We start from the raw sequence: 12981 nt of genomic DNA, 5'->3' as shown, positions 1-12981 counted from the left end.
ATGGCAATAAGTGATCTAATGAAGTAGTGCCAAGAGCAGTGATTGTATGTAAAGCACAGCAGCCCAAAGTAACCAGAATTCACCTTTTAACAGTATGAAACAATCAGAATAATGAATTGCCTGCTGTTGGTTACTTCCCATTGCCTTTTCCTTAAATAAGACATTAGTGTAAACAGAAGTGTAGCAATTTAATGCTGCATTGTATCATATTGTGGGTGTCTGGTCCTATATCTCCTCGTTTGCTCGTCATCCTGTACTCTTCCAATGAACAGATGCCATATTTTTACATAAAATGCATATCTTCTGATCTTGTAAATATAAAATATCTGTTCATTCTGCAATCTGTATGAATTGCAATTGAGAACTGAAAGAAAAACCGACAATGATGCTGCATTTTCCACAGCAGCCTTAGGTAACGGATACATTCTACAGTTTGTCTCTGGGATGTCCAGTAATGGAGGAGACCAAGAAGTAGATGGCTACTTTGGAAGGTTGTGATGGTGCTTGTCAGCCAGGCAGGTGATATAAAGGAATGGGGCAAGAACATGCAAACATAGAAGGCAGTTTTTGTTGGTTCATGACAATAATAAACAAAAAGTTTGTTGCAAGACATATAGATCTTACGATCCTGGTAAGGTAGATCTGTATCTACGCATGACTGATGGAACCACTGCTTTTATTGTCGCACAGCTGTGATAGGTAATGTTTACACTAACAAAGGACACAGCATATATTTCAGGGCATCCCAAAGCTAAGATTATACAGGGAATCTGTAGAGAAAATATTGGCTTAGGCAGTGGAGCAGGATATCTGTATTGTTTCAAATTTTATATACATATTAACCTTTATCAATGTTTCAGATCATTGCACCACAAAATACACAAAGAAGGAGATGAAAAAGATAAGACTTGAGCTAAAGAACATCTTCAGGCCAGAATTATAGTTGGAATATTCAGGTGAACGCTTGTACTCAGTGACGCACATCTGCCGAATGATGGTACTCTTGACCCTGACCTCTGTTTCATTTATGTCACTGGCATTCTTTCCCTCGTTTGGTTTGATTACATATTCAGTCAAGGTAGTGTTGAAGCAGTCAGAGACAAACCTTTCTTCGGGAACATAAGAATTGCCTTGGTACTGGGGCCTGTAGACTTGGTTGGGCATCTCGTTGCGGTAGTTGTTATAGTATCGATTGTCCATATCATTGCCAAACTGGTATCTCATGTTGCTAAGGGCACTCCCTAGGACAAAACCCCCTACTACTCCTGCTGCAGCTGCACCAGCAACCATCTTCATGTTGGTTTTTTTCTTGTCAGGCTTCCATTGTTTGTTATAGTTGCTTCCTCCAGGGTTATAATTGTTGCCTCCACCTTGATTCCAGTTGCTTCCAGGGTTATTTGGGTAGTTGGGATTGTAGTTACCTCCTGTGTTTCCTGGGTAGGCTGGGTTCTGGCCACCTCTATTACCTTGGCTGGGATTCCAATTGCTGCCTGTGTTTCCTGGGTAGCTTGGGTTCCGGCTGTTCCCATTATTACTACCCCATCCACCAGTTTTGGGTTTCCCGCCTTTCTTTGATTCTGTTAAAGCGAGAAAGAGTGAGACAAGGACAAGGCAGGTCCAAATTGTTTTTGGCATCTGAAAGGAAAAAGTTATAATATATGAGTTATATTTCTGGCAATACATGGGGTCTCATAATGCTACAAGTCGACCATATGCTGGTGAACATTCATAACATTTAGGAATTATGTTTTTAATAAAGATATTAAGAACAGCTGAAATTTTTCACAAGTGAACTGGAATGCATTGCTTGTTCTGTTACAGAGGAACTATACTCTGGAAGCTTGCCCAAAATGGCAACTGATCTTTACACGTTACTGTCTCACCATGCCGTGTTCTGCACTGTGCCTCTGTGTGGAGGCAGCCATGTTGGTAGAAGCAGGGCTTTTTTTTAACCTCATGTTAGAGGCTTCAGCAAAAACAACAGTGAGCAGCACAGTAGTGAAATCACCAAATCTCACTCCATGGGGCCTATTCAAAAAGCTGCTGAAGGATCCAGCCGTAGCTTCGGCTGATCCTTCGGCTAGCTTTGGTTGCGGGAGCCCTTCAATTCATTCGAAACTGAAGGGCCGCTCTAAGGTCTATTCACAATAGCCCGTACAGCACCCAAAGGCTTCCGCCCTGAAGGTGGGCCTTTCTCCCCGCAAATGACAGCTGGGCGGAGCCAGCTGTGATCTCACGGCTGGCCCCGCCCACTTGTAATAACAGATCAGCGTTCCCAAATGACCTGGGGATCTTGAACTGTCATTAAAGAATAACAACTGGCTCGCTAACAAGCAGTTACCCCTTGCATTGCAGAGGAAGCCCCACTACAAGGGTTCGTTAAAGTTTTGGCCGGAGTTCTGCTTTAAAACAAAGCCTGGTTTTCCCAGGAAAATTCTTAATCTATGCAATTGATTCCTTTGACAAAGTGCCTGGCTACTTTGCATTCAACAAAGACGTGTGTGGAATGTTTATAGTGCAGAATGTGCAGACATATGGTGGATGTTTCCGCTCCCCCAGGCCGAGGCAAGCAGCAAATGCATATTCATCAGTTCAAGGTTTCAAATGGCTGACATGGTGGTATCAATATAGTTACTAAGGGCCGGAAAGTGAAATCACTAGAGAACATATTCATAGAAAATCACATTTATATTGACCTACTTGCTAGAGATTTCTGGACAATGCAAGTGCGGGATGTGTGTCTTGTAGTAAATACAAACCACATGCTTCATTGACTGTGTACAATCAGACACCAAACGACAGACAGTGGCAATGGCCTACAACAAAGCCCAACAGTGCCCATGATCTGTAACTGAAAATCCTACCGGTTACCTTTTTCATGGTGAAGGAACAAGAATCCCCTTCCAGCTTCAAAAGCACATGGAATAGTGTATATACAGTATGTACTCATAGATACTTTCTGATTCATGTTGATATTTAAAAAACCTGAGAGCAGCCATATTTGCTCGTTAGCTAAAGAACCTGTGCTTCAGGCCTATTATTGTGTACTGGATGTGGGTTTGGCCATTGTAAAGCAGTTTCTACACTCTTACTTCCTCCTGAAACCATTTGCAATGGAAGAGAAGGGGATGTTTGCTGAGAGAGGTCGGAGCAATAGCTACTTTTCATCTTCCCTGATCTATCTATCTATCTATCTATCTATCTATCTATCTATCTATCTATCTATCTATCTATCTATCTATCTATCTATCTATCTATCTATCTCAGGGGCATCCCTAGCATTTTCGCTACTTGAGGCAGCAGGCGGGCCCCTGGTGCACGCTACAGGCGGTGGGGGCCGGGGGCCTCTGCGTAATCTCCCCACCCGGCGTCCTACCCAGTGACGTAATTGGTTGCCAGGAGCTGGGCAGGGAGATATGCATGGCCTTTACACTTCTCTCCACCCGCCTTATAGCAAGCTTGATAATATGAAATCACCTGCACTCCATACAGGGCCGGCCTTAGGCCTTTAGGCGCCCTGTGCGAGAAAGCTTTACAGTGCCCCTCAGTGACCACACCCCTCCGTAACCACACCCTCAGTGGCCACACCCATTTCTTTTGTTAAGCCGCAAAGAAACATTAAAAAGTATGATAACAATAAAACTTTTATTTAAAGCTATTAAACTTGTACGCACAATATAAGTATTCTTATTAAATACAACAATTGTAGGCAAACAATAAATGTCAAACTAAAATAGTCTATAAAAATAGAGCGTCAGGATGTCATGCATCTAGAAAAGTAAAAATGAAAAAAAAGAACACAAAACCCAGACTACATGTTAAATTAATGAATTACTATTTGCCCGAATATACGAAAAATTTATTCAGGCACATAATAATTTGTTTGAGAATGCGCGGCGGCCATGTTCTGCGAATACGTGCCACCATCTTGGAGGCGGGGAGCATGACGTCACAAATGACGCCATGCATACGTGGCGTCAGGTGACGTCACACGCCGATATAGGCGCCGACATCTAGGCGCCGCCATCTTTTGTCTTGCGATGGTTGTAAGATACTTAAAAGTTTGGGTGCCGGCGATTGCACTGCGGGCGGGGAGCATGGCTGTGGTGCCATTGAGTTCAATGCACCTCCACGTCCCTCCCACCCGTAGACAAGGTGAGCTGGCCGTGTTGCGTTACAGAGTCTGAACGCACTGGAACACACTCCTTATGGCGAGACTGGACCCTTAGGGCTTGTGCACACAATTTACGGTGCGTTCCAGAGCGGTAGCCGCTAGAACGCACCGCAATCACTCACAAAACTTCCCCCTGCGTTCTGGGGTGGGAGGGGGCGTGGCGGTGCATTGGAGTCAATGGCACCGCAGCCACATCCCCCTCCCGTAGTGTGATCGGACGCGTGACAAAACATTGCCTGCGTTCTGTTCCACTGCAAACGCGAAAAATGCTGCTTGGTCTATTTTTTGCGATCGCACTGCGGGCGCCGGGGGGGGCGCAGAAGCAGTGCCATACCCGTTTGGTGAGCGATTGCAGTGCGTTCCAGCAGCCACCGCTCTGGAACGCATCGCAATTAGTGTGAAAGAGCCCTTAGACACTGTGAATTCCTTTTTTTTGTTGTTTTGCTACCCTGTATTTTTTTTAATTTTACAAAGTGCAATAAAAATAATAATTCAGAAATAAATGAAATGGTTAAGAAAAAAAAAGAAAACAGGGGTGCTTCACTAACCTGAACTCCTGATCGAGGGGTCAACTCCCTGTGTCCCTCCGGTATCGGCCTCCTCCGATTCCACCGCTGGCTGCTGCAGGAACGGAAGGGCACGACACCCCGCGCGGGCTCTCTCCTCTCTCTGCAGGAGAGGATGGAGGAACTGGCGGAAGTAGTTCCGGCCGTCAGCACTAGCAGGAGAAACCGCGACGGAGGACCCGCCATGCGGATTCTGTTATTCTGCTCTGATTGTCATCCTGAAATCAGAGCAGAATAACACTTTTGGTCTCTTTATAGAACCTTTTCATAGATATTTGTACATCAGACTGAAATGAGGGACAGCTGAGGAGGAAAGAGGGATGGAGGGATTTAGTTCCAAACGAGGGACAGTTGGGAGGTACGTGTTCTCCATTGATGGCTGCGTGGTATTTGAGTGGAAAATAGTGGACCGTACCTGCATAACGTGTGTTAAAATGGCAACTTGCCTGTGTGAACAGGTGACAACACAATAGCACAATTAGGAGACAGGGACAGAGGGTTGTCACCATATTACAGGAAGTGTGTGAACAAGGTCCTTCATGGCAGGATCAGACTGAAAATTACTTTTAAAATTATAATAACATGTTAAAACATATATGAGATTTTAGTGACTGGATTTGTTAATACTTACCTAGGATTAAGCAGAGTAATGGGCGTGATGATAATTTGTATTATTGGTTCTGTAACACGCAGAGTGATAAGGAAAGAGGCAGAGGAGGTCACCTATATGAGGAAATGCAGAACATTGAGGGGAGGAAGACATTTAGAATAATCTAGATTCAATAGGCAAGAAGCACGGCACAAGGCGTATGTAGGCGTCAGAGTACAGAAGGTCAGCTGTGTTTCTAAACATAAAGGATTATTTATGCAGCGTCCATGCAGAAGTTGGACAAAAGGTTAAATTCACTTTGATGAACGCATCATTTTAGCTGTGTTTGGTATTTTAGCTCTCTGTAATTTTCATATCAAGATGTTCCATTCACATACATAAATATTAGGGATGCACCGATACCAATACTAGTATCAGTGCCGATGCCAAGTATTTGGGCGAGTACTCGTAATGCTCCGATACCTAGCCCGATACTTGAGCTTCCAGTATTAGGAAGCCGGGCAGCGAGTCATTACATGCTGCCCGTCTTCCTGATTGGCCGGGAAGCCGGCTCCATCCAAGTGACGAGGAAGCATGGAGCCGGCTTGCTGGCTAATCAGGAAGCTGGGCAGTGTGTAATGACTCGCTGCCCAGCTTCCTGATTGGTCGGGAAGCTGGCCAATCAGGAAGCCGGGGGCCTTGTAATGATGCAGCGCGACGGCTTTCTGATTGGCCGGGAAGCCGGCTTCATGCTCCCTCGTCACCTTGTGACGAGGGAGCATGGAGCCGGTTTCCCGGTCAATCAGGACGCCTGGCTTCCTGATTGGCCAGAAAGCTGGCTCCATGTGACGAGAATCACCTAGTGATGAGAAGCATGGAGACGGCTTTCCTGCTAATCGGGAAGCCGGGTGGCGAGTTTTTACACGCCTCCTGGCTTCCAGGCTAATCAGGAAGCCAGGTGGCGAATCATTACATGCCGCCTGGCTTCCTTAATGGGACTTCCGGTACTGGTATTCGGTATCGGTGAGTACAGAAAACAAAAATATTGGTATTCGTATGAAAAACCGGTATCGGATATCCCTAATATACCTAGGTATGGAATTGTTATTTTTTTTAGTTATTGAATGGTCAGTGCACCAAATTGATAATGGGTGGAGCTTTGTGAGCCAGCCCCTGCTTAGTTGTAGCTGTAAAGTATGTGGATGTGTGTGTGTGTTAATGCCAAACCTGAATGTTGGTGTACTTAGATTGAACACAGTTGTTTTTCTAAGTACATCAAAATTTGCCAGTGCATCTAAAACACCACCCTCCCCACAGGGTTACAATTCTGCTGTCCTAGGGTGGCTCCATTCCTCCTCCCTAGAGTGGAGTTGTCCTATGACAGGAAGTGTGTTACTGGCCGGATCACCAGGAAAAAAAGCTTAAAAAAAGAAACCGAATGCAGCCACTGCATTTTAATTATTGGTAAGCTGCAATATATTATATATTGTTTTGGTTTAGATACTAATGCTAATATTCCCGTTGACCAACCTGCTTGAAGTATATGATGGACATTCCTTTGAAAGGGAACTGTATCTGTAACTTTACTGTATACACATTTCCGGAATTACATAGTCGTATTTTCCGGCGTCAATGTCTAACTTGTTTTACTGACTGATCCATTTACTAATTTCATGCAGCTCCTGGATTGCAAGCGGGTGTGCTGCCGTTATTTGTCAGAACATGTGAGAGATGTGTATGTGGAGAGTGAATACACTGTGTGTTGGTGTGTAGGAGGGTGGGACAGAAGAGTATTATTAACGTAGCTGACTGCTATTCCCAGCTGCTGATGTCACACTTCCCAGAACACATGATAGCTTCCTCTGCTCACCCCCCTGCTTAGCAATCCTTCCCTATCCGCTTCTGGAGGAATGTCTGCCATTCATCTATATGATGTAACATTCCATGACATTATACCAGCTCATGTAATGTTTACATTTGTCTACTGGCTTCCTATACCAAACCAGGGCTCTGGGGTCAGGATCTCCCCTCTGGAGTGCCTGGGGTATTCCCTCCTCTATCTTCTACCTCACCCCCATCGATATCCAACACTCTACCTTTTGTCATAAACTCATGATCGATTACTAATAGTCTTGCGAGAAGGGGGAGGGGGATCTAAGTCACAAGTTTCTGCCATTAGCATTTTTAGTTGCAAAATTACACTCTAGGACAAAAGCCAGACGGCCCTTTACACATTGCTGCTCTATTTTTCATGTGTGGTTGAAATGCAAGAAGGAGGGAGGGGGTCAGAGGTCTCATTATATGTAGATACAAAACACATGAATTATTTAAATACATTTAGCCATCTTATCTGCTGCCACATTATCACTCCCTGCCACCCAGTGGCGGAACTAATAACCAAAGGGCCCTGTAGACTCTCTATGGTGGGCTCTGCAGGGTCCCAGGTGGGCTGGTCTGGTCCCGGGGTCCCTTTCCCTGTACCTCCTCCCAACTCTTCTTACCTGCTGCTGGGGCCTGGCTTCCTCCACCCCCTCCCCTGTCACTGCTGACATGCCGCCCCGGTACAGTTGATACCCATGTAAGAGGCTGCCCAGACCCCTCACATGGGTACCGGCCATACCCCTCTGATGGCAGTGTTTGATCAAAGGTTGTGACTACGTTAGAATGTGTAACCGGTGACGTGGTCACACGTTTTAACGTAATCCCGACCAGTTTTTTCGGCGGTGGAATGTGTGACCGCCAATAGGTGAAGCATTCCAGCGCTTTCCCAGCGGTACCAGGGCAGAACGACATCGCAGATCGCATGTGCAGGAGAACCGATCTGCCCTAAAACAGCTAATCGGTCCTGAAATGTCACTTCTCTCCGACTGCAATCTCACATTCCACTGCACTCACAAAGTCGGATAGAAGTGACATTTCCGGACTGATCAGCTGTTCCAGGAACAGCGGAGAAGGCGTTGGTATTCTTCACCTATTCCACCGCCGAAAAACTAGGCGAGATTACGTTTAAATGTGTGACCACGTCACTGGTCACACATTCTAACGTAGTCTCAAACTGTGATAGAACAGAGGCCTGTCTGTAATCATTTAATCAGAGAAATAGATTATAATAGGGAACATTACAGTGTAATATTCCCCATTATCATCCACATGTCTAATTACATGAAGTAAGAGCCCCTTCCCCCGCTCAGGCTCACCCTGCCAGGATAGCAGCAGCCATGTGTCGATGTGTGCACTGCAGGGGGTGGGGCGGGGCGTGTGACACATACACGTCTCCTGTGACTCACCTCACCTGTTACTATTGACGTGGCCGGGAGGGGAGTCACAGGACCCGCCCCCTCACTAGGAAGCTCGTCGGCAGTGCGAGGCCCCGGTGTTCTATCACCGGGACCCTGCACTGCCCCATATTGCAGGATCGGACCCCACTGAGGCTTCTTACCCCCCATGCTGACATCTCCCCCTACCTACCCATCTTACACCCCAAGTTGACACCTCTGCCTCCCCACCCATTAATGGAGAACTCTGGACAGAAGAAATCTTAACCCTTGCAGAGGGGCGTTTCCGCTGTGGGCGCCATTATTTTCAAATGGCACCCCAGTTGCACCGGGCGGTTCACGCGGTTTCCCGCCGAGATTCCGCCCGTGCAAGTGAACCCGATCGCGGCTAAAAAATTTACTTGTACCTTTTTTAGGGTTTGCTGCGCGGATGTCACCCCATTGAAATCACTGCACTAGAAGACGATCACTCGGCCCACGTGTCGTGCGGTGTTGTGCAGGTGTTAACCTAGCCTTATTCAGGATGGCTAGCATAGTAATAATTATACCTCCAGCACTACAACTATGAGAGTTGTGTCTCTCAAATACAGAAGCCGCACTGTCATTTGTCTGCGCCTCTTCTCCTGTCACCCGCTCACAAAACTCAACATGTTAACGATTATTATACTAAAAATACAGTTATTATTAACATCTAAGTTCAGGGCTAGGCAAACTCTGGCCCTCCAGCTGTGATGTAACTACAAATCCCATGAGGCTTTGCAAGATTCTGACAGCCACACGCATAACTTCCACAGGTAGAGGAATTAGAGGAATTATAGCATTTGTAGTTTCACCACAGCTGGAGAGCTGGAGTTTGTTTACCCTTGTTCTAGCAGGTGGTGAATTCACTTTCAAACCTTAAAGTGATATTAGAGTCAAAAGGCTTTTAAGCTATTTCAAATGCTGATAAAATCACTTACAATGGATGCTGCCTTTTGATGTGTTAAGGTTTTGATTTCCTGCAGAGTCAGCTGGTCCCCTGAGCACTGGCCCTGATATCGTGTTTTAGGGTGACTCCTTTCCCTTGCAGGGTCCTGTGGAACCACCCTTGTGTGTGCTAGTAAGCTGTGTGTGTCTTTACAAATATGCAGGCACAGCAAGGCAAAGCTTCCCCTGCTCCCAGTTTTCTCCAGGCTAGTAAATGGATGACTGCTGGAGTCTGCTCTGTCCCGCGTGATCTTGAACTGGACAGGAAGTTCAGCAATGCCGAGCTGAGAGAGTTGGAGCGATTAAGAAACATGATGACTGTAAGTGCTTGTGAAAACATGAAAGGAAATGCTATCCTGAGCTATGTATATTTGTTTGATCTGGATTCAGTAATAAAACGTTTAATACTACTTTAAAGTGGACCTTTACCCCCTTTCACTTTGCATGCTGACATGACATCATCTTACATTCATTAGTTAAACAAACATATTTTTATTTTACTTACAATGGCACAAATGATGTAATCTGTGCCCAAGCATTGCATCATGGGAGGGTTACATTAGCAGAGCACTGCTGGTAAATCTCATCTCAGGGGAGCAAAATGCCTTTCATCTCAGATCTCAGGGAAAGACATTTTGCTCCCCTGAGATGATGTGCATGATCACATGTCCTAGTCACATGTGCCAGAATTCCAGGAAGTAAAGGGAGATGGATTCATCTGCCCTTAGTAAAAATAGCCACTGTCAGAAGACTGGGGAAGAAAAGAGAAATAAAGTATGCAAAGAATACATAGCCTGCAGCTACCTAGAAGTATCTGTTGGTAGATTGTCATTACTACACATTTCTAAAGATTTTTAAAGGTGTCTTTGTTGTTTTTTTTAAAGATATGGGTAAAGTTCCACTTTAATATAACATGGCCTCCTACCCTATTTTACATGAAAGTGATAAAAATTGTAGAAAAAAGAGTTAGTAAATATATTTACTTTCCACCTACGTAGGAAGGGGTGCCCTTACAGTAAGATTGCGGGAAATGCTGAGTATTCCAAATCTTTTACATTAAACCTTTTTGTTAGGGATGTTCAGATACCAAGTACCGTACTCAGTACAAGTACAAGAACAGATACTTTTCCAGCTCCAGGATTTGACTAGAGAAAAATTCAAAAGTTAGGAGGCAACTGTCATTTGTAAGAAGTATACGGAGCTCCTGGGATTTGTACATCCCCATTTTAATGCATTATTTTTTGATACTTGTCCAAGTACTCACAGATACAAGTACTGATACATTTTTGTTTATTGTCATGTGACAGTTTTTCTAAAACAATACAGACTAAGGGCTTGTTCACACTGAAAGCGTGTGCGTTCTAGAGTGGTAGCTGCTGGAACGCACCGCGATCGATGAGAAACTTCCCCCCGTGCTGGGGCGGGAGGGGGCGTGGCGGTGCATTGTATTCAATGGCACCGCTTCCACGCCCCCCGCCAGCAGTGCGATCGAACGTGTAGCAAAACTTTGCCAGCGTTCCGTTCCACTGAAAACGCAAGCCCTATTTTTGCGTTTGCCGTGGAATGGAACACTGGCAAAGGTTAGCCAGGCGTCCGATCGCAATGAGGGCGGAGGGGCGTGGAAGCGGTGCCATTGAATACAATGCACCGCCACGCCCCCTTCCGCCCCAAAGTGCAAGGGGAAGTTTCTCAGTGATCGCGGTGCGTTCCAGAAGCTACCGCTCTGGAACGCACACGCTTTCGGTGTGAACAAGGCCTCATGATTTCAGGACAGAGGTGGAGCCAGGTCCCAGCTGCAACAGCTGCAACCCTGGTAGTTCTTGTGAAAATGCCACATATCGGCACTGGTATCTGAACTGGTACCTGGACATCCCTACTTTTTGTAATGATGGAGGAGGAGGCCTTTAACTGCAAAATCCACTTTATAATCTACTTCTTGGCACAATGTACTCTAGTTAACACCGACCAACACTGGGGGACAGAAGGGAGAGACACCGTCTGAGGCTGGGGTCATGTAAAAATGTCCTCAGCCAAAAAGGGGTCACGAGTGGAGAAAGTTTAAGAAGGCCTGCTCTAGTGAACTCTAGTGCCTGACACACTGACTAGAATCACCAGCCCTGTGATGATGATAGATCTGATTAGGGTGAGCATGGATGATTTTTCTTTCAACCTATGAAACTATGTAACAATCTATCTTTGACGCAATGCTTTAAAAACATCCAGTAGGTGGGCCCTGGACCATTAACCTACAAACCTGTCATGCAAAATGTGTTATTTAGAAGCTATTTCCCCTTTTGTAGAATATACAGAAGCAGTATATATTTTTAATATACCACCAAATAGAGGTGAGTGGAGACAGGCTATACATACTCCAATGCCTCAAATATTACTATCCCAAAAGAATGTATGACAAAACACCATGGGAGAAAAGATTTTACATGCAACATTTGAGAAAACACATAGGGGTTGATTTATAAATCTTCTGTCGTTTGCATGATATTCCCGCTACTAGATGGAGCCGAGGAGAGTAGGAATTTCATAGACTCCTGAGCTCCATCTTGTGGTGGGAATGCCAGGTGACCAGCATTTTTTCATCGTATTGCTGGGCGGAAAATATATAAATCAGCCCCATAAACTAAAACATTTTTACTACAAAAAGAAAATCCCTATTTTATTATATACAAAAACTAAAATTCATATTAAAATGCTTTTAAAGGCTAGGTGCACTAGGTTCATATTTAGGGTGTAACATGGAACATGGTCAGATTTCAAACCCCCGCCCATCCCGACAGGATCTGTGGGTAGCCTGCAACCTCACCGGATTTGTAGTCCATTAACACTACCTCCCGTCCATGACACTACATGTTTAACTCAGTAAGGACATGGATGGAAAGAATAGTCTGCAGGAGCTAGAGCATTGCACACATGATCTACTGATAATGGTTGTAATACTTTACTGGTTCCAAGGCAAGAAAATACTAAATGCACATATTTGTGAAGAAGTTAACATTTATTTTATTTTTTTAAAGATGGAATTTCCCTTTAATAGCAAAGCACATGGGTATAGATTGTAGTATTAGGCCTTATCAATACCAATTATGCACCATAATTAATTTAAAACCCTTGACGGCACGTTTCACAGTTGGATCCGCTTCTTTAAGACAGGGTAGGTACGCAGTATGAAGGAATGGTTTATTTGGTGGTCTAATCCTTCTGGAACCAACATATACTTTAAAAAAATACATATATACATGCACAGCTCCATGATCCCAAACCTAGTGCAATCAAATTTAGAATAATAGGTTACTTGCAAAATATATATCTATGGAAACAGAATAATGCGCATGTCCCCACACTTGCTATGGGGACTTATGTTAGGTTTGAGGAGATGTGCTTGCAAGAAATGTATAT

General features: G+C 44.8%; 1 protein-coding gene across 1 annotated transcript in view; it reads right to left on the bottom strand.

Annotated features, from left to right (window-relative positions):
• Positions 1 to 310: 310 nt before the first annotated feature.
• Positions 311 to 12981, bottom strand: part of PRNP (prion protein) — a 22528-nt gene continuing 9857 nt past the window's right edge. The window contains exon 2 of the mRNA XM_018568722.1: positions 311 to 1635. Within this exon, the coding sequence (XP_018424224.1) occupies positions 862 to 1635 (774 nt within the window). The 3' untranslated portion in view covers positions 311 to 861. The remainder of the gene's footprint in view (positions 1636 to 12981) is intronic.

The sequence above is a fragment of the Nanorana parkeri genome, unplaced genomic scaffold, assembly GCF_000935625.1.
Source record: "Nanorana parkeri isolate BGI_ZX_2015 unplaced genomic scaffold, ASM93562v1 scaffold1234, whole genome shotgun sequence".
NCBI classification, from domain to species: Eukaryota; Metazoa; Chordata; class Amphibia; order Anura; family Dicroglossidae; genus Nanorana; species Nanorana parkeri.
Note: the sequence above shows the minus strand (reverse complement) of the source record. Positions and strands in the feature narration are given on the sequence as shown.